Below are 19,200 nucleotides of genomic sequence, written 5' to 3'. Positions count from 1 at the left end.
AATTTTGGTATTTATTATAGTTTTGTCTGCTGAAGTAAACTTGAACTATTTTAAATCAGCCTCCTGAAATAGGAACAAATAAGAAATATTGAAGTATTATTTGTTTTTAAATTGTCTATATTAGTGGTGTGAAGATATATTTTACTATTAGGAAAAATTAATATTTTTTTTAATAAAGTGGCCCCATTTTTCTATCAGGGTCCATTTTGTCCTCCTAAGGGCCATACTAAGGAACAAAGGAGCGCAAATCGATTGGGGGAATTCATCGTGGCAATGAATTTGATTTAACAAAAAAAAAAAAAAAAAGAATTAATAATCATTCAGCCTTGTGTTATAGATTGAAAGTTTTCCATGTCTTTCTAGCATAACCTGGCGGAAGGACTTCTTCAAACGCTCTCACAGGAACTCTGAAGGGGGCCCCCCCAAATGCTTTTCGTAGCCTTTCATCGCCTCTCAGAGAGCTCCTCCTCGATGCTGACGGCCGCTCGCCAACGTCCAACCTGAATGGCAACGGTATGATTTGCTTTCTCTTTATTGAAATTGTCTCACGCTGCCACCCCCCCTTCGTCCATCCTCAGGAGAATCCTAATGCACTGATACCAAGAGGTGGATTTTACAATCTACTTAGCAATGATTTATTGATTGAGGCTTCCACCCTCAGAGAGAATTACCGATCCCTTTTTTGGGAAATCCGATTTTCACACCTTTTCGTACGCATTGGCGGGAGGTCTCCGGGGACGGCGCAGTGAGCTTTTGAGTGGCAGCGAGTCCTCTGTAGTGTCACTCCGGCGCGGTGCCCGCTGTACAGCGTGCCATTCTCTGCAGACGTTTACATTATTTATGGCTTGATAAATGCAGTGTCCAAGCTCCACTTCATAGGGTATTTTTCATAGGGAAAAATAAAAAGCAGAAAAACAACCCTTGCCCCCTCATAGGAGGAGTCAGATTAGGGCACTGAAAGCTTTGATGCTCCAGAATGTCAGCGCAGTCGATCGATCTAACAAAAAAAAAAAAAAAACAAGATTCACCTGGCCAATCAGAGGCTGCTCCCTGTTCCGGACCTGCCGGTGCCGATTGAGCTTCAAAGAGCTGCTTTTAATACACTGCTTTGATAACACTCAAGCCTGCATGCGCCCTCCAATCATCCACCAGGGAGCGTTTTGCTGGAGAGAGAGAAAGAGCGGGGCTGCATGTTAGGGGGGCAATTTGGCAAACTGTTGATCGCTTTAATGAGTGTGATGGAAAGGAAAAATATCAACTTCACCACATCAACTGATGCTTCTGGGGGAACAAAAAAAAAAGCTTTCGTTGCCACTGGGGCAGTTAGATAACGCCTTAAAAATGAAATAAAAAATGTAATTTCAAATTTTTTTTCTCTGGGGTGGCTAAAAATATTGATTAATCGATTGATCGCAATAATGCCCCCTAATTCAATTTAGATTCAGCAGATTCTCTGAATCAATTCACCTCCTAACCAGTGGGGGGCGCTTGGACAAAGCTGCTACAACAACAAAAATACCAAAACAAGCTGCAGTGGCTTCAACATTTAAATCTGACATTTAGGGTCAATTTGGGTTCTTTTATTATTCTGGAACACAGAAAATAGACAAAGTAAGGGATTTTATAAGATGTGACACTAGGCAGAATTTTGTATTTTTGTTATAATATTCAAGAGGAACTAAATATTAAGTTTGAATGCACTTTTGTTCTTATAAGTTATGATTAGATTCTGATATTTTATTGCTCAAAATTGCGAGGCGGCCATACCATATGTTTACACGGGCAAGATAATAAATCTCTCCAAACTGTCATCATTTACTATGTGTGTATATCGAATTACTCAAATCAATATCAAATTGAATTGCATCACAACATAAACAATCAAAATTGAATTGAATTGCAGCCTTAATGATTAAATGGAATCGAATTGTGAGGTTCTTAATACTTAACTTATAGCGAAAGCAAATTACAATAATATCATTCAAACGCATATTTTAGATTATTATCATTAATTAAAAAAAAAATATATATATATTCTTTACAGACTAGATTATAATAAGATGTTGGAAAACATCCCTTTTGTCAAAATGTATGTCAACAAAATCCTTCATAAATTAACATTTTGTATCAATGCAGTGCAATATTACATCATTATTAGAGGTATTGATCAGACATTTGATACTTGTAGATCAAAATGCTTTCATTAGAGATTGTGATACAACACATTGCAATATTTATATTTGAATCTGGCGTATTGAGACTTTAACACTAGAAAAAAAAATCAATTGTTGCAAAATCAATATTGAGAGCTCGTGTACTAATACGGTATCATAACAATACAATAAAATGCAAAATCAATATTGTAGACGCCTCTATTGATACTTTATCACTAAATATAAGATATATATGAAATATTGCCATTGGTATTTTATGCTGATGTATCAATACACCACATCTGAGATAATAATCCGGCAGGTAGCCATATTGATAGTTTAATCAGCCCTCCCACTTCCGTGTCCGGGTGGTTGATGCAACCCCCTTTTTTTTGTGTGTGTGTGTGCTTGTCACCACACCCGGCCCCCTTTTTTTTTTTTGATGTGACACATGCTCATCTATGAAAATGTTAATCAATAGAAAGAGTTGCAGCTGCGGCGGCGGCTCAATACTGGCGTGTCCGCTAACAATGTCACTAGTCGTCGCACTTTGTGTCGTATTTGATTTTTTGGAGTGCACTTAAATCAAATGTGGGCCATCAAAGCACATTTTCCCTTCTGCGCGCAACCCCCAACTCGCCGTACCCGGCCCCCCTTCACCCACCCCCTCGCCTTGATAGGTCCACTGGAGGGCAAAATTAATACCTAATTGAATCTTGCAGTCATCAAAATAATCAATAGCTTTTTATTATTTATTCTTCTCGGTCTGTTGGCTGCTTGAAGGCTGCGAGGGACAGCGGGGAGCAGCCCTGAAATTTCACAATGTAATAGTTTTCACTAGGGCATGAGCGTTTGCAACACCTATAAAATGACAGCTTTTTTTTTTGCCGGGTTTACGCGTGGATTTGTGTGTGTTGCGGGGCAAAAAAAAAAAAAAAAAAAAAAGAATAAAAGAAAATGGGAATCTTTGGCCCGGCAGCTATGATGAAAAATAGAATAAACAAGCCAGTGACACTTTGGAGAAGAGCAGCGTTCTCTCTTTCCATCCCTCTGTCTTTTTTTTTTCTTTTTCCCTTTCCCCTTTCCTCCTTATTTCATCATATCACGAGTGTGTGGCGCTTGCTCCCTAATGCCGGCATTCCTCTTCCTGACAGACTCCAAACAAGTGCCGGGAATGAGATCAGGGCTCGAATCTTCCTCCGGCTTCCGAGGCTGCGGGATAAAGATGATGATGATGATGATGATGATGGGTGGGGGTGGGGCGTGCTGGAGGTGGGCTTACACATCTCTCAGCATCTGCGTTAATTGAATGAATGAATTAACTGTTTATGAATTTGCCCTCTTTGGAGCAATTCCATTAAGAATGAGGGGATAATCGTCGTGTCATCAAAGCTATCGATTAGGGATGATTTTTATTTTTTTGCACCCTTCTCCAAGTCCAAGCCACTTGTCACTTCAAGAAGAAGGATGCTCCATTAGTGTAGCAACTAAGCTAACCCAATACCACAAACATAAAAATAAGCGATGGCAAGTTATATCATACAATACTATATTGTTTTCGTTACGTAGCACAGCTATTATTGGTAGTCATTAACAAATGGGGGATGGGTGGGGGAATAAATGAATAAAGAAATATATATTAGGGGTGTTCAGAAAAATCGATTCGGCAATATATCGCAATGTTACAGCTCGTAATTCTTGTATCGATTCAATATGCGGCTGAATCGATATTTAAACATCAATTTTTGATGGAAATATTTAAAAAAAAAAGTGTTACTTAGGTTTAAGGTTCACACTTTAAGCATGGAGGAATATTATATTAATCGAACATGACGCCTTACTATTTTATTTTTATTCTGTTCAAACATGAAACAGATTGTAACCTGTGTTGAAGTTTCAGTTCAATACATTATCATACAAATCTTACAGTGTATATGTACAAGTTTACTGATTTAGTATTCTAAATTTGAGTAAAAAAAAAAAAAAAAAAATCACAGTAATCGTATCGGATTTGTATCATGATTAATCGGCATCAAATCGAATCGCAACCTATGAGTTGTGATACGGGTCGAATCCCCAGATACTAGGCAATTCACACACCACACCCCTAATATATATATATATATATATATATATATATATATATATATATATATATATATATATATATATATATATATATATATATATATATATAATGAGGTCAAGTTATTTTTTACAATTTTAAAAATGGGCAAAAATTCACAAGTTAAAGATTCGATAGCTCTTAATATGAAAAAAAAATGCACCTACGCCATCTAGTGGCAGAGAAGTGACCTCAACACAATATTACACTTGTTTTTTAGAGTACAGTACATCTTTTGAATTTTAACTCCATTTTATGAATTATTATGAAATTATTGTATCAATTACTGAAAGATGCAGTCATAGTTCTATTACTTAAACATTTTTTCCCCACTTTTATGTTAACGAGTATGAAAACAGAAAACATTTGTATTGTATATTCAGAACAGATAAAATTTGCAATTAATCGTGAGTTAACTATTGAAGTTATGCTATTAATTAAATTAAATTAATTAATAAAATTTTTTTTAATTGCCTGCCACCCCTAATATATATATTTATTTTATTTTTTTCCTGCACCTAATATCCTGAAAATCTGGATTTTTTTTTTTTTTTTTTTTAGCTGATCACCCATCAGTGATTGAGTTTGGGGCCCGGCCCACCAATAGCAAAAATCCCCATATAATCGACATCAATTAAAATATGGATGCATGGGGGAAAAAAAATGCTGATATACATTAAAGGTGCATTGTGGAGTTTAAAATATTAATGTTAAAGATTTTTCTACATTACGCGTGCTCCACGTATGCACCAGGATTACATTTGGTGGATTAGATTAAACCCAGATCTGATCCAAAATTGTTTATTTCAAAACCACATTTAATCTTGAAAATTCAATTCCAGATTTGGAAATCTAATCCTGCCTTGAATCCAGAAATTTCATGAAATTATCAAAGCGTTATATGGGGATGTATACCATAGGTCATTCTTTAAAATTATATCTTTTTTTCCGCTTTTGTGCTGGTGCACAGACGGCGGTCACCTGCCCTTTGCTCAGACATATTTAGGTTGATTGCTAAATAAGGAAGCGGAGCGCGGCCCCGCTGCTCCTCGTCTGCGTCTCGGAGCCCGAGGTGGGGTGAACACTGTCTGAGGAGCTCTCGGCTGGCCAGACACAAGGCGGAAGAGACAGATCGAGTGAGGGTGGGCCGTGCGCGATGCAGGGAGGGAGGGAGGGAGGGAGGGAGGGAGGAGGAGGAGGCGGCGGCGACATCCCCGCCGCTCGTCTTTGGGAAGCCACCTCGGCGCGAAAGCTCCGCTGGCCGTTCACGTGCTTCAGGACGCGGTGGCTGCCGACATGCCCCCTCACGTTTGACTCATTTCAAATTTGGAGTCTCTGAAAAGCTTCTTTTCTTTTTTTGGGGGGGGGGGATTAGTGATTTTTGTGGAGCTTCGTTGAGGTAAGGGTGCACTTTATTGGATTTGGTTCTGTTTGTGAGATATGACGTTACTTGTAGGGGACAAAATATCACATGTTGCTATCGTTGTTGCTGTTGTTGTTACTTTGTTTTAATGAACCAAGTGTTCCCTCAATCATATTTTTATTTTTCTGCATCTCTGCTCGTTCCTCCACATGTCGATTATTGTGATATGGTGGCGTATGCTGATTTTTATTGCTGATATTATCCCTGGCAATATAGGCTAATAATGATGTCATTGATAGAGGTTACTTTGTTTTAATAAACCAATGATTCTACTACTGTCCTTTTATCAGTTACATTGACATCATGATATCACCATGTATATGGATTTTACACTTATTGAATGAATATAGTTTGAGATTCCCACCCCCAGCATTGTCGCCATTACTTTGTCTCAGGAAGCTACAGTAAGAGTTTCTACTTGGTCTGCAACTAATGATTATTTTAAAAATCAATCAATATCAATCAATCATTTTTTGTTTTTTTTTAATTAAAACAACAACAACAACAACAACTTTATTTAGACAGTATTTCAAAGTTGAAAGTCCAGAAAATTTTTATAAACATAAATCATGTTGTGTTCCTGGTTTGGTCCGAAACATCCGTCATAAAATTGTCCAAAAAAAAAATGTCGGTTTATTTTCTAAAATGAAAGCAGATGTTTGCAGATGTCGTGTTTTGATTCAACATCAAGATAATCAATCTGCTGTCATGGCGGATGACGGAAACTGGAGAATAGTTCAAAGATTTGGACAAAGGTCTCTGAACGATTAATCGATTAATTGTTACACCTCTAGTTTCTACTTGTTTTAGTTTCCCCCCCACTTTTTTAGTTACTTGGTTTACTTTTCATTGACAGATGTTTATCCCATAATCTCTTTTTTGTAAAGAAAATATGTAGTGTGAGTCTAGTTTTTTTATTTATTTAATGTTTGTTTCCTGTTGAAGTCTTCCACAAGGATTTGGGTTTGTATCGCTGGCGTGCGTGTGCCCGCAAAGTTATTGAAGTTTTTTTTTTTTTTTTTTTAACATCGCATTGTTGGCTAAAACGAAGCGTGCGTGCGTCAGGTCGTAGCGCTTCTTCGCAGCATCACTTCAGGATGAAAGGCAGCGGGAGAGGGAGGGAGGGAGCAGGAGGGTTCAGGAGAGAGAGAGTGAGGGTGACGGGAGGGGAGGGGGGGGTTGGGGTGGGAAGAGGGAATGCGGGTAGAGAGATAGCGAGTGAGAGGTAGCCAAGGAGAGCGCCCGAGCGAGCACATTCTAACCACGGCTTGTATTTTTTCTTTTTTCTCCCCTCCCGCCTCTTCCGCATCCCACCTGGCCTCCCTGCAGGCTCCGATGCTGACGGGGCAGCTGAGCAAGCCGCTGCTCTCGCTCATGCGCGGCGGCGGCGGCGACATGAGCGCGCTGGAACTGTCCGGCCGGACGGACGACAACGCGGCCGGCAGCCCCGACAGCGAGCTCAACGACGAGGCGCCGATCCTGCCGGCGGACGGCCCCGACCGGGAGGGCGTCCCCGGGAAACTGTACGGTGAGTCCGCAAACTTTCAAGTGCTTGCAATTGCAACAATTTTTTTTTCTCACATGGAAAAATACTTTGATGCCCGCTTTTCGGAAGCAATATTTGCTCTTTGCATGTGCTATTTATTGGTGGTCAATATTGAAGTCTATTTGAACTTACTTTGCCAGGCTTGGAAGCTGCAGTTGTATTTAAAGTTTGATTTAGCAAAAAAAAAAAAAAAAGTTTTTTCATCATTTTGTAAGAGCTGATAGTTTCCTATAATATTAACTCCGTCATTGTCATAATGCTGACATGAATTAGTAAATGAGTTTGCTCAAATTAAAACCTCAACATTCAACAAAAAAACAGAAGTTCCATGTCATTTTTGAATGACTCAATAGCAAAAAAAGGCAATTTTTAACATAATTATGCCATCAATTATGACAATTGTTGTGCTTGGTGTTTTTTGTCATTCAATTGAGGCCTTCTTTTGTGTATTATTATATAACATAATAACCAGTAGTTTTATTACAATGAGACTGATAGTATTGTTTTTATGAGTATTATGATTGTTTCAACTTACACTATACTCTCCGTGTGTGTGTGTATGAATTTGATTGATGTTTCTTATGTTATAATATTGCACAATCAATGTGTCCCTGTAGTTTTCGTATGACCAGTCATGTGAAATTTGACACAAACTTGCGCGAGAGTTTGCAAAAGCAATTTGAAGCAAAAATATTGCTTACAAACTTGCTCAGTTTGTATTCTTTCTTCCACAAGTGGCAATTTAATAATTGGGCTGTAAGTTAGATTCATTTACAGCATTTTTTTTTTTTTAACGACTCATCATCCGGGATACTTGCAGGATTCTACGTTTGTTTGTTTGTCTGTTTGTTTGTTTGGTCACTTGCGCATGAGCGTTGACGACACATTTTGTCGTCACTGGTGATGTCGTTGCCATTCGGAGGCGCCGGAGTGTGAATTTGGGTGGTTGCGGTGCCTCTCTTTTTTTTTTTTTTTTTTTTGCCCGGTGGCACCGCTCATGGCTGTGGACCGTCTTGCCTTTCTCTTCTGACCTGTGAGCCGGAAAGACAGACGGACAGACAGGCATGCATGCATGAGCACACATGCGGCAGTGTTACACTATTGGGATTTTTCTTGCAGTATTCAAGGTAGACATGACAGCTTTCCACAATTGATTTGTGGTATTTAAACAAAATCATATCAATAGAAATGTAAGTCTTGATATGTTTATGTAGCTGTCCTTCTTTTTGACATTGAAAATTGACTTGACTGAAAAAAAAAATGGCGCAACAAAATGTTATATTTCAAGTTGGAGCTCACCAACTCCATTTTCCAGCTAACTCAAAATGTCAGATTGACGATAAATCCATCCATCAGTCCTCATTTTCTTGAGCGCTCATTCCTCACAAGGGTCGCGGGGGGTGCTGGAGCCTATCTCAGCCGGCCATGGGCAGGAGGTGGGGCACACCCTGGACTGGTTGCTAGCCAATCGCAGGCTGCTAAATCCATACTTGACAAAAGTATGTCAAGTCAAGAAAAATGCTCCGCTTCAGCGACATTGCCAAGTAATTCGGGTTCACCAGTTGAGGTTGTGACCTTTCAACTACACTTTTTGCGCTAACTTCAACCTACGCTATGTTGCTAATGACAAACTGCACAAACATGGCTGATGTCTCGCATTGAAAAAATGCAATATCATGCCGATTGATATGTTAAATTTGGTCATACTTTGAGCAGTTCGGCTTCTGGTTGGAGTTAATGGACGAAATTTGTTTCAACTCAAAATGTCAGATACTAATTCTCACAGGCCACAAAAAAAAAATGGACGCCATACTCACACAAAAACACATTTCTGACTATTTAGGCTGTAAATAAATGATAACAGCTCCACAAACTATCGTAACGACTATCATAACGTTGTGCTTGGTGTGTGCATTGGCTATAATTGTTATAGGAGAGAGAAAGAAAAAAAAAACGTTTCTTAAAGTCATCTTGTTGCTGATTCATGTGAAAGGAGCACATTTGTGACTTGAGCAGGATTTACCAAATTTTTGAAGGCTGTAGAGTTTCGAGGAGTTTGTGTTTGTCCATCTGCTAATTCCACATCATTTGCTTGTGTACAAATTCCTTTTAAAGTGACAAAAAAAAGTGACCGCCATCGTCTAACTTTGGACTCAATTGAGTCGGACGCGGTACAAAAAGGAAAGCACCTGACATGAGTGGAGAACAGAAATATTCTTTGTGTTAAGATTTGAGTTTGATATTAGGAATAAACCGTGACTACATACACGTTATTCTTGCAATTTGTAAAAAAAAAAAAAATCCCAAATAATCCACCTAAGCACATCCTGTTCCACTTTGGTGGTTTATGAATTAAAATTCGGCGCTGTTATTTTTATTCTGAAACATTAACAGCATCTTAAAAGCCTATACATCAGGTTTCCCAAATTTGCTATCTTTAAGTAGTTCAAAATTAACTTTGGCTGAGCAATAAAAGTGTGCTGACGACACATTTGAAAGTGTGACAATGCAACATTTTTTGGTGATCATTGCTTGACTTTGTAGATTTGCTTGTTTTGCGTCAGTGTTTCACAAATTGTGGTACATGGGCTCCCTCTAGTGGTATGTGAAAGAATGACAGGCCAAGTACAGTTTAGTTGTATTTAACTTTTAAGTTTAGTGCATTTGTGTTTCAACTTTAATGTTTTTTTTAATTATTTTTTATTATTATTATTTTTTAATTTAGGTTCATTTTCTTATGTGCAGTACATTTCAATGGAATCATTACCAGCGTACAGTTTTTTTTTTTCTAAAATTCGTAATTTTTGACATTACTCCCGTAAAATTACATTTTATTTCTTAAAAAAAATTGACTTAAGGTTAATTACAAATGTTTTTCATACAAAGTAACAGCTTTATTGTTGTATAAATTAGATTTATTTTCCTCTTGTCAATAAAAAAAAAAAAATCTTGTGTTCTGTCTTTTGTCAATATATATATATATATATATATATATATATATATATATATATATATATATATATATATATATATCTATATATATATATATATATATATATATATATATATATATATATATATATATATATATATATATATATATATAGACTTTATCCCTGCACAGTTAGTTGTTGTTTTTCCCCATCATATCATAACTTTATTATATAATTAGTCGGGGGGGGGGGGGTTTCCCATCATAACATTATGACTTAATTTATGTAGAATTAGAAGTTTTTCCAAATCAAGTTTATACTCTATTCTTGGAAGATTGCCTCTTCTATAGTATCGTTTTTTTTAAATAAATACATAAGCATACTACAGTCCTTTATTATTATTATTATTATTATTATTATTATCATTATTAAATTTCATTTTATATTTATTTTTTTGTGGTGCTTTTTTATTTGTATTTTTTATTTATTTATTTTTTTGTAGAGTGGGGTGTAAAAAGTTTGCAAACCATTCTCTTTGGTTCTTCTGATTGCACTTCTCGTCAGGTAGACGTCCGCCATGACAGTCGAGGCGTTTGTCCGAAAAACAAATTGTCTATCTGGCCAACCTGCCGAAAGCGTGCGTGCGCTCCACCGCCTCCTCCTCCTCCTAAAAGCTGGCCTGTGCAAATAGTCTTCCACTTGAGCTAACAGGCGCTATGAAGCACCGCAAACACGCCGCCGCCGCGCATTTTATTCCCGAGCAGAAGTGCTGGACATTAGGTGTGGAAAGCTGTTGTTAGGAAGCGGGCAGACGTTTGTTTGTTGTGTGCGTGCTCGTGTAATGTGTGTTGCAGCTTCTGTCTTCACTCCTCAAGTCAAATCCCCCTCTTGCAGACATCAGCCGACAAGATAATAAGACACTCCGAGCACAATTCCACATTATATTGTGCGAGCGGAGGCTCATCTCTTGTCAGTTTGCATTTTAGTCTTGCGAGGATGTGACGCTTCTATCATCACGTTGTCAAAAAGGGAAGGACAGCACCGCTCATTTTCGCACACTTACTGTCGGCGCCAAATGGGCCGCACTTATGCCGATTCCTGCAAAATGGCGAGCCGCTTTTTTTGCGAAAGGTCGCCCAGAAAGACCACCCAGGCCTTTTTATTGGAATTACTGGGCAAGGGGAGGTCATACGGATCAAAACACACGTTCGGGGGAATGTCGGGAGCCAGCTTTTTAGGCTTTGTTTACAGTCCAGTTGTTCACTTTTGCCAGCTTTCAGTGTTTTGATGTGAGTCGTGTCAGTTTATCGGTGCAGAGTTGTTGTAACATACTGGCCTCCTCTAAAACGACACAATACTGAATTTTATTTTACACTTTAGCACAGTCCTTCTCAAATAGGGGGGTGTGACCTCGTTTTTTTTTTTTTGTGGTTTGTTTTTAACCTTACTACAATAAAGTGTAATTATACATCCACTACAATAGTTGGCAGTGGCGCTCTCCACTGCAGTGGTGCACCCATAAAGGAAATAAAAAATATAGTAAAATAAGAAAATTATTACTTCAAATAAGCAAAATTATCCGCCAACAGAACAAGAAAAAAATACTTAAATTGACCTGTAAGATTTAGAAAAAATTAGAAAATAATACTATTCCCATGTCAACCACAGCAGTCTTAAAAATAGTATTTTTATATTAAAAATACAATTAAATTGCACAAAAACAACTAGCCACAAGAGGGTGCTAGAACTGCACAAATGGAAATCAACCTGTCTTATTATAACAGACGTGCTGCTTTTAATATCGTGACATGACGACGACGATATATTGTGGCAGTTTTAATATCGCGATATTACGATGTTGCCGTTATCGTTACATCCCTGTAACTAAATCGTTTTCACTTACTCATTACAAAAACTACATTGCATATTTTATTTTATTTATTTTAAAACAGGAAAGTAATAAGTAATTGAAGTCTTTGCTGCAAAATTGACAAAACAAATCTCATTTGGGACAAACCTTCTGGTCCAACCATGTCGAAAGACACACAGCTGCAGGCAGGACATGTTATTATTTTTGTGTAATCAGCTTAGTGGGCAAACAGCCTCATGATGTCAAGTCATAAAGTAGTTGTGAATGCATAAATAAAAGCGGGCGGGGGAAGGAAAGGACGCCTTTCCTGGGGAAATGGATCTCATTACGAGGATTTCAGAGTGTTGTTCTGTGCGTGGAAAGTAACACGCTCGCTAATACGTTCCCAAATGTGTAACATGCTTAGGAAACGCTGTCGGATCCGTCTCGGCATGAGAACCAGCACGCCGAGTTGTTCTTGAGCGAAGGTCGTCCCGTTTCATGTCGACTTTGTGCACAAACTTGTTTTTGTCTTGTCAGGAAAGCAGGAAGCAAATTGAATTTCAATGTTAATTCATTTTTTTTTTTTTCTCATCGGGTGCACTTCCTAATCCAATACCGGCGGGCCTTTAATGTGTTGCTAACAAAGCGGGCACCGTCGGTGGCGGCGAGACGCAATCCAAGCGACGTTTTTTTTTATTTTCGTTTTTTTTATTTGGAGGGGTTGCGCGCAAGGGAGGTTTAGAGAAATGACACGTCTGGTATTTGACTGGTGTGGCGTGAACCAGAGACGCATCCCGGCGGCCCGTTGTCCTTCACCGGCCTTTTATTATTTATAACGTCGGCTCTTTGAGCAATGACCAGTACTAATGCGTAACCTTCTGTCCCGCCGGCTGATTCGCTTCCTTTGAAAGCAAAAGATTAAGGCGGGAGAAGTGGGCGGATGGTGAGATGAGGCGGGCGGGGCGCAAATAGCGCCGAGAGGGGGGTGTGCGCGCGCGTGTGTGCGTGTGATCCGGGGGAAGTTATTATGTTTCCCCTCTTTTATATCTGAGGATGTGGAATAACACCCTGATGCTGCTTTTCTCCAGGATAGAGTTATGGGCTTCAAAGCAATACTCTTTACACGCGCACACATTAGTTTCCGCTACTAAAATAATGTGCTGGGAAAATGGGCAAAATATTGGTAATATAAATGTAAAATATTGTATGCGCCTCAAAAGTCGGGCAAAACTTGGTCATTTTTCCACATTCTGTAAATTGGAGTTCCGGCTTGTAAATTTGATAAAAAGGATTGACAAAAAAACAAAACAAAGGATTGAAAAACAAAACAAAACTAAAAAAACAAAAATTGGAAGCTCCCAACTAATTGTTCACTTCACTACAGCTGTCAAAATTAATCGATGAATTGTTTGGAGCCATTTTTTTTCTTTTTTTTCTTCTAGTTTCAGCATATCAATAGTAGTTGTTGATTAATTTTTGTTGTCCTTGTTATCTTCCGTGTTTCATCAAAATGAGACATTTGCAAACATCTGTTTTTACTTTGGAAAACAATTACCGAACCAGTAATATAATCACTGGTTAATAAACTGTAATAAGGGGGGGGGGGGGGGGGGGGGGGTTGTAATACATATTAATGCAAAATTAAAATGAATCTGATTAGTCAATTAATTAATAAATTAATTGATTCTAAAATTATTCGATAGTGACAGCACTCGACTCCACATGGCTGACCAACAACAATAAACATTTCCTCACAAATGTGCTTGAATTTTTCATCAGAATTTGAAAAGCACTTCAGGTATGGCAGCCTTTCATAAAAATTAAAAAAAAGTTTCTCACTAATTATTCACTCCACCAAAAAAATGGCCAACTAACACCAAATACACCTTATTTTCCCCACAGATAGTTTTCACCGTAATTTGAAAGTTGTTAGCATTTGAGGGCTTGGAATTATTGTCATTTTGACAGAAAAGATAAAAAAACAAACAAAAACAAAAAACTGTCAGATCCTACAAATTTTTCACTCCACAAATATGGCTGCCAAACACCAAAATACTTTTCACCTCCCCAAATGTGCATTTTATTATTCTTATTTTTTTATTTTTTATTTTTTTTTTGCATAATTTGAAAGCCATTTCGGGTTCAGGATTTATTTATTTATTCATTTATTTTTAAGTTTTATGTTTGATAAAAATGCTTTCAAATTAGGGGTGTCAAAATTAGTGCGTTAACTTTGAGTTAATTTAATGTTCCTTTAGCGCCGCTAATTTTCTTCAAGCATGATTAATGACCAAAAGCCTGTACTGGTGGAATTCCAGTTGCAACGCAACAGATATCCCCTTAAAACTTTAGCAGTAATACATTTAATAATAATGCATATTCGTGGAGACTGAGGTCAAGTTGTATTTTACAATTTTAAAAATGTGCAAAATGTCACGTTACTTCATGTTAAAGATTAGATTGTTCTTAATATGAAAAGAAAAAACATACTGAGCTGTCACCAATGTCTTACAAATGCAATTATGCCATCTAGTGGCAGAAAAATGACCTCCGCACAAATCACACACGTTTTTTACTGTACAGTACCACTTTATAATTTTATGAATTATTATGAAATTACTGTATCATTTACTAAAATATGCAGCCATATTTCAATTAGTTTAACATTTTTCCCCACTTTTATGTTAACGAGAGGATGAAAACAGAAAAAAATTTACATTGTATTGTATATTTAGAACAGATAAAATGTGCAATTAATCGTGAGTTAACTATTGAAGTTATGCGATGAATTACAATTAAAAATTTTAATCGCCTGACACCCCTATTTCAAATATTAGTCAAGTTGTTCACTCCACAAACATGGCCGTCAAGCTGCATGCCACAAAAAAAAAAAGCTCCATTTTGCAATATTACAAAAGTACTGATTCCAGCTGATGGGAAATGTACATCTCGTTAGTATTTACCGATTCAATTAACATAAAATGAAATAACAAATATTCACCAGCAGCATCTTATTTTTGATGAAATGGAATCACAATGCCACATAATTGCATGCCGTCATATTGTGTGTTGATGTGATAGTGGATTAAGTTTAGCAAGTCGTTGTCAGTGATGGTCTACCAATCGCCACCTTTACTGTACGTTGTTGATATGTAACAGAAAAACAATTTGGCCGTGCCAGATGACAACCGTTTGTATCACCTGACGTTATCGCGCCGGTGATCCATTGACATTACAGGCAGAGGGATGGGCGGGGTTGGGTGGAGGTTGGAGGTGGGGGTCGGGGCGGGCGGTTGAGCTGGGGAGGAGGAGGAGGAGGAGGAGGATGGCGGTCTTTGAGGGACAAGGGCTTGAAAGTGGGACATAGGCAGCATTAGGGCTGCATCGCCTGGAGGGGGCCCAGGCTGATGTGTCAGCCGTGACATGTGGGTGTCTAGCCCACCACACGCACACACACCCACGCACACACACTTGACGGCAGACTATCCCTCACACCCCGCTGGCTACTTCTAAATGTCCTGCTGGATGGACAAAGAAGCGGGCAAAAATGTGCTGTTTTTACGGCCGCGACACTCAATGAAGCGCTGACGCGGACAGACACTTCATTAGGGACACCCGGACTGCTTTGACTGCTTTTCTTGTCTTGACACCTTCTTAAAAAATAATCACCAAAGTCATTTTTTTTTTGCAGATTTTTCAGGAAAGACAAAAAAATTAACCATTTGCATCATGAGGAGACGATCTACCCAAAAAAAAATATTTTTTTGCGAAAAAAATGACTTACGCAATTACTTTAAGAGAGTGACATATTCAGTTGATAATGATGTATGATTGATGAAAATATATATAAATATCCTGGATTTGATTTCATATCTTACTGAATGCAAATTTGGTATAAATTTAAAAAATCCAATCTGGCTATTTATCGTAGGAGTGTAAACATGCAGCACATTTTTGGTGGACTATTATTACAATTGGGGACGAATCCACCAAATATTTAGCTAAAATATATATGTTTATTAAAATATGTAGGAAAAGTACATAATCAGTTCAAAAATAATCTTACAGTTACGACAGAATACTGTAAATAAAATCATTTTCTAGATATATGGGAGCCCCACATTTTATGTAAATTTTTTAATACATATATTAATTATTTTTTTAAATATATATATATATATATTTATATTTATTTATTTATTGTTTTTGTTTTTAATGTAATTAATATATTTTAATTAATTTAATTTTTTTTGGGCCAATTCTAGTATATTAGCTGTTATGTTTATCCTTCGGGGCTAAAATTACAATTAATATTTCAATAATAAATACTGAAAAAAATCAATTTTTATTGTTTTTTTTTTAAATTGTAATTAATATTTTTTAATTTAATTATTCTTTTTTTTTGGCCAATTCTAGTATATTATTTTAGCTGTCATGTTTATACTTATAAATAATAAATACTGAAAAAAATCAAATTTTATTGTTTTTTTTTAAATTGTAATTAATATTTTTTAATTCATTTAATTCTTCTTTTTTTTGGCCAATTCTAGTATATTATTTTAGCTATCATGTTTATCCTTCGGGGCTAAAATTACAATTAATATTTCAATACTTAATACTGAAAAAAATAATTTTTTTAATTATTTTTTTTAAATGTAATTAATATTTCTTTAATTAATTTAATTCTATTTTTTTGGGCCAATTCTAGTATATTATTTTAGCTGTCGTGTTTATCCTTCGGGGCTAAAATTACAATTAATATTTCAATAATTAATACTGAAAAAAATAATTTTTTAAATTATTTTTTTTAAATGTAATTAATATTTTTTAAATTAATTTAATTCTATTTTTTTTGGCCAATTCTAGTATATTACTTTAGCTGTCATGTTTATCCTTCGGGGATAAAATTACAATTAATATTTCAATAATTAATACTGAAAAAAATAATTTTTCTTATAATTTTTAAAAAAAATGTAATGAATATTTTTTTAATTAATTTAATTCTTTTTTTTTTTGCCAATTCTAGCATATTTTAGCTGTCATGTTTATCCTTCGGGGCTAAAATTACAATTAATATTTCAATAATTAATACTGAAAAAAATATTTTTTTTAAATAATTTTTTTAAATCCAATTAATATTTCAATAATTAATACTGAGAAAAATAAATTTTTCTTATTTTAAAATGTAATTAATATTTTTTAATTAATTTAATTCTATTTTTTTAATTTCTATTTTTTCAATGCTAGAATATGATTATAGGTGTCATGTTTATCTTTTAGGGGCTAAAATTACAATTAATATTTCATTAATTAATACTGAAAAAAATCCAATATAATATAATGTTTAAAAAAAAAAAAAAAAAAGCCCAATTGTCATGAGTTTTTTTTTTTTGTGGTGTCCTATCCAGACCAAGTGTGGTCGTGGGCTATCGCTGCCATCTTTTTTTGGCTGGAGGGCTGTGCGGTGCTGCGGGCAGCAGAATCCTATTTACAGCAAATAGCATTTAAGTAATGCGAGCGGGTCGGGGGGAGGAGGAGCGTCAGCGGCGGCGGAGCAGGCGACTCCTAAAAGGCTTATGGCGCTCCAAAGCCTCTCTTCATCTCGCCGTAAAAGGATGAAGCATCGTTTGGATTGTGATTTGCCTCATTCGGCCCCTCGGCTAATCAGCTTGACATTGCTTGGGGAATGACGAGGACGTTTCCGTAACAGATGCGCTCGTCCGCAAAGTGTCCCGGCCGGGTACAACGCCGCCAGGATTGCCCCACCTGTCTCGCCCCCCTCTTCCTCTTCCACTCGCCATCACACCATCTCTCCTTCTTGACCTTTTGAGATGGGGCTGGGGTGCCTCTTGTTCCTGTTCCCACTCCAGCGTCAAGAGGGAGGACAGGTAAGAGCAGCGGGCCGGAGCACTCGCTCGCTCGCTCGGCCGTAAAGTGGCTCTCCGGCCCGCCGCGGGTGGCGTTTACATGCAGATGGCTCATCAACAGGCGGCTTTTCATGCGGCAGAGGGGGTGCTATTGTCTCTTGTTTACATTTCAAGCAGACAGCCATTACGTCACCTCTGCCCGCCCTTGCCCTTGTCCTTGTCTTCAAAACGCGACATCATGACAAGCACATGTTCCAAACATGCCAGGCCAGGATTTTGGTTGATGGGCTTAAAGAGGAAGTCAACCTAAAACATTTCTTGACAAGACAGTCAAACCTCGGTTTTCGAACATAATCCGTTCCAGAAGGCTGTTCCAAAAGCGAATTGTTCGAAATCCGAAACAATTCACACAAATTAAATTAGCGCAGTTAAGCTAGCGTCATTTAGAACATCACTTCCGGTACGAGCTCTTATTGTGAAACTAAATGGTGACACTTCCAGTTTCGGGCTTAGCAGCGAAACATCAACTTACGAGTGCTATGTGGTAACGTGCGGATGAGGAAACACCGCCCAAACATTCGTAATAAACATTTTAGAAAGAACAAGCTATAGCTGATTCTGGCAAGAAGGTTACAGACAAGAAATAAGGACAACAGGACCCACCAGTCATTTTCATACATTTTCGGAATATGAGTTATGAAGCAAAATCCAGCTGTTTTTATCAGTATTGGGGGCGGCCATTTTGCCGTTTGCTATCGACTGACGATGACATCACAGTTTCTCAGGGCTCAGGCAACGACCTCAGCTCACCTATTTTCTGAAGATGAGCTGTGATTGGTTGTGGCCTGAGAGCTGAGCAACTGTGATGTCATCTCCAGTCGACAGCAAGTGGCAAAATGGCCGCCCCCTGAGATGGATAAAAATGGCTGGATTTTGCGTCGTCATTCATGTTTCACTAACACACTTTTAACCAGAATACCATATTTAGACTAGTGCAGGGGTGTCCAAACTTTTTCATTTGAGGGCCACATCCAGAAAATCAGAAGGGCCACATAATGTTATGAAGAGAAATTGTGTTAAGTCCTAAAAATTGTACAAATAATTTATTAGTGCTTTTGCATATTTAGAAAAATGCTATAGTATATAAACCAATTTATTTGTAATATGGCAGTAGGGTTAATATAGTTTTTGATTTTTTCATTTTAGTTTTTATTTTGTTTAGAGTTGTTTTTTTTTTATTTAGTTAGTTTTCATTAGTTTTCAGGGTGGTTCTGTTAGTTTTTGTATTAGTTTTAGTTCTT

The 19,200-nt window shown here is 37.2% G+C and overlaps 1 protein-coding gene across 8 annotated transcripts in view; it reads left to right on the top strand.

The window, feature by feature from the left end:
• The window catches only part of LOC144009496 (POU domain, class 6, transcription factor 2-like), a 104,664-nt gene that overhangs the window by 1,437 nt on the left and 84,027 nt on the right, over positions 1-19,200 (top strand). For 6 of the 8 annotated variants that reach the window (XM_077509258.1, XM_077509257.1, XM_077509260.1 and 3 more), the window contains exons 2-3: positions 364-513; positions 7,031-7,229. In XM_077509258.1, coding sequence (XP_077365384.1) covers positions 505-513; positions 7,031-7,229 — 208 coding nt within the window. In that variant the 5' untranslated portion in view covers positions 364-504. Of the gene's footprint in view, positions 1-363; positions 514-5,497; positions 5,678-7,030; positions 7,230-17,534; positions 17,921-19,200 lie in introns of those variants that run through there. The other 2 variants (XM_077509261.1, XM_077509263.1) reach the window with 2 other exon arrangements.

The sequence above is a fragment of the Festucalex cinctus genome, chromosome 20, assembly GCF_051991245.1.
Source record: "Festucalex cinctus isolate MCC-2025b chromosome 20, RoL_Fcin_1.0, whole genome shotgun sequence".
Classification (NCBI taxonomy): Eukaryota; Metazoa; Chordata; class Actinopteri; order Syngnathiformes; family Syngnathidae; genus Festucalex; species Festucalex cinctus.
This window is presented reverse-complemented; position numbering and strand designations above follow the sequence as displayed.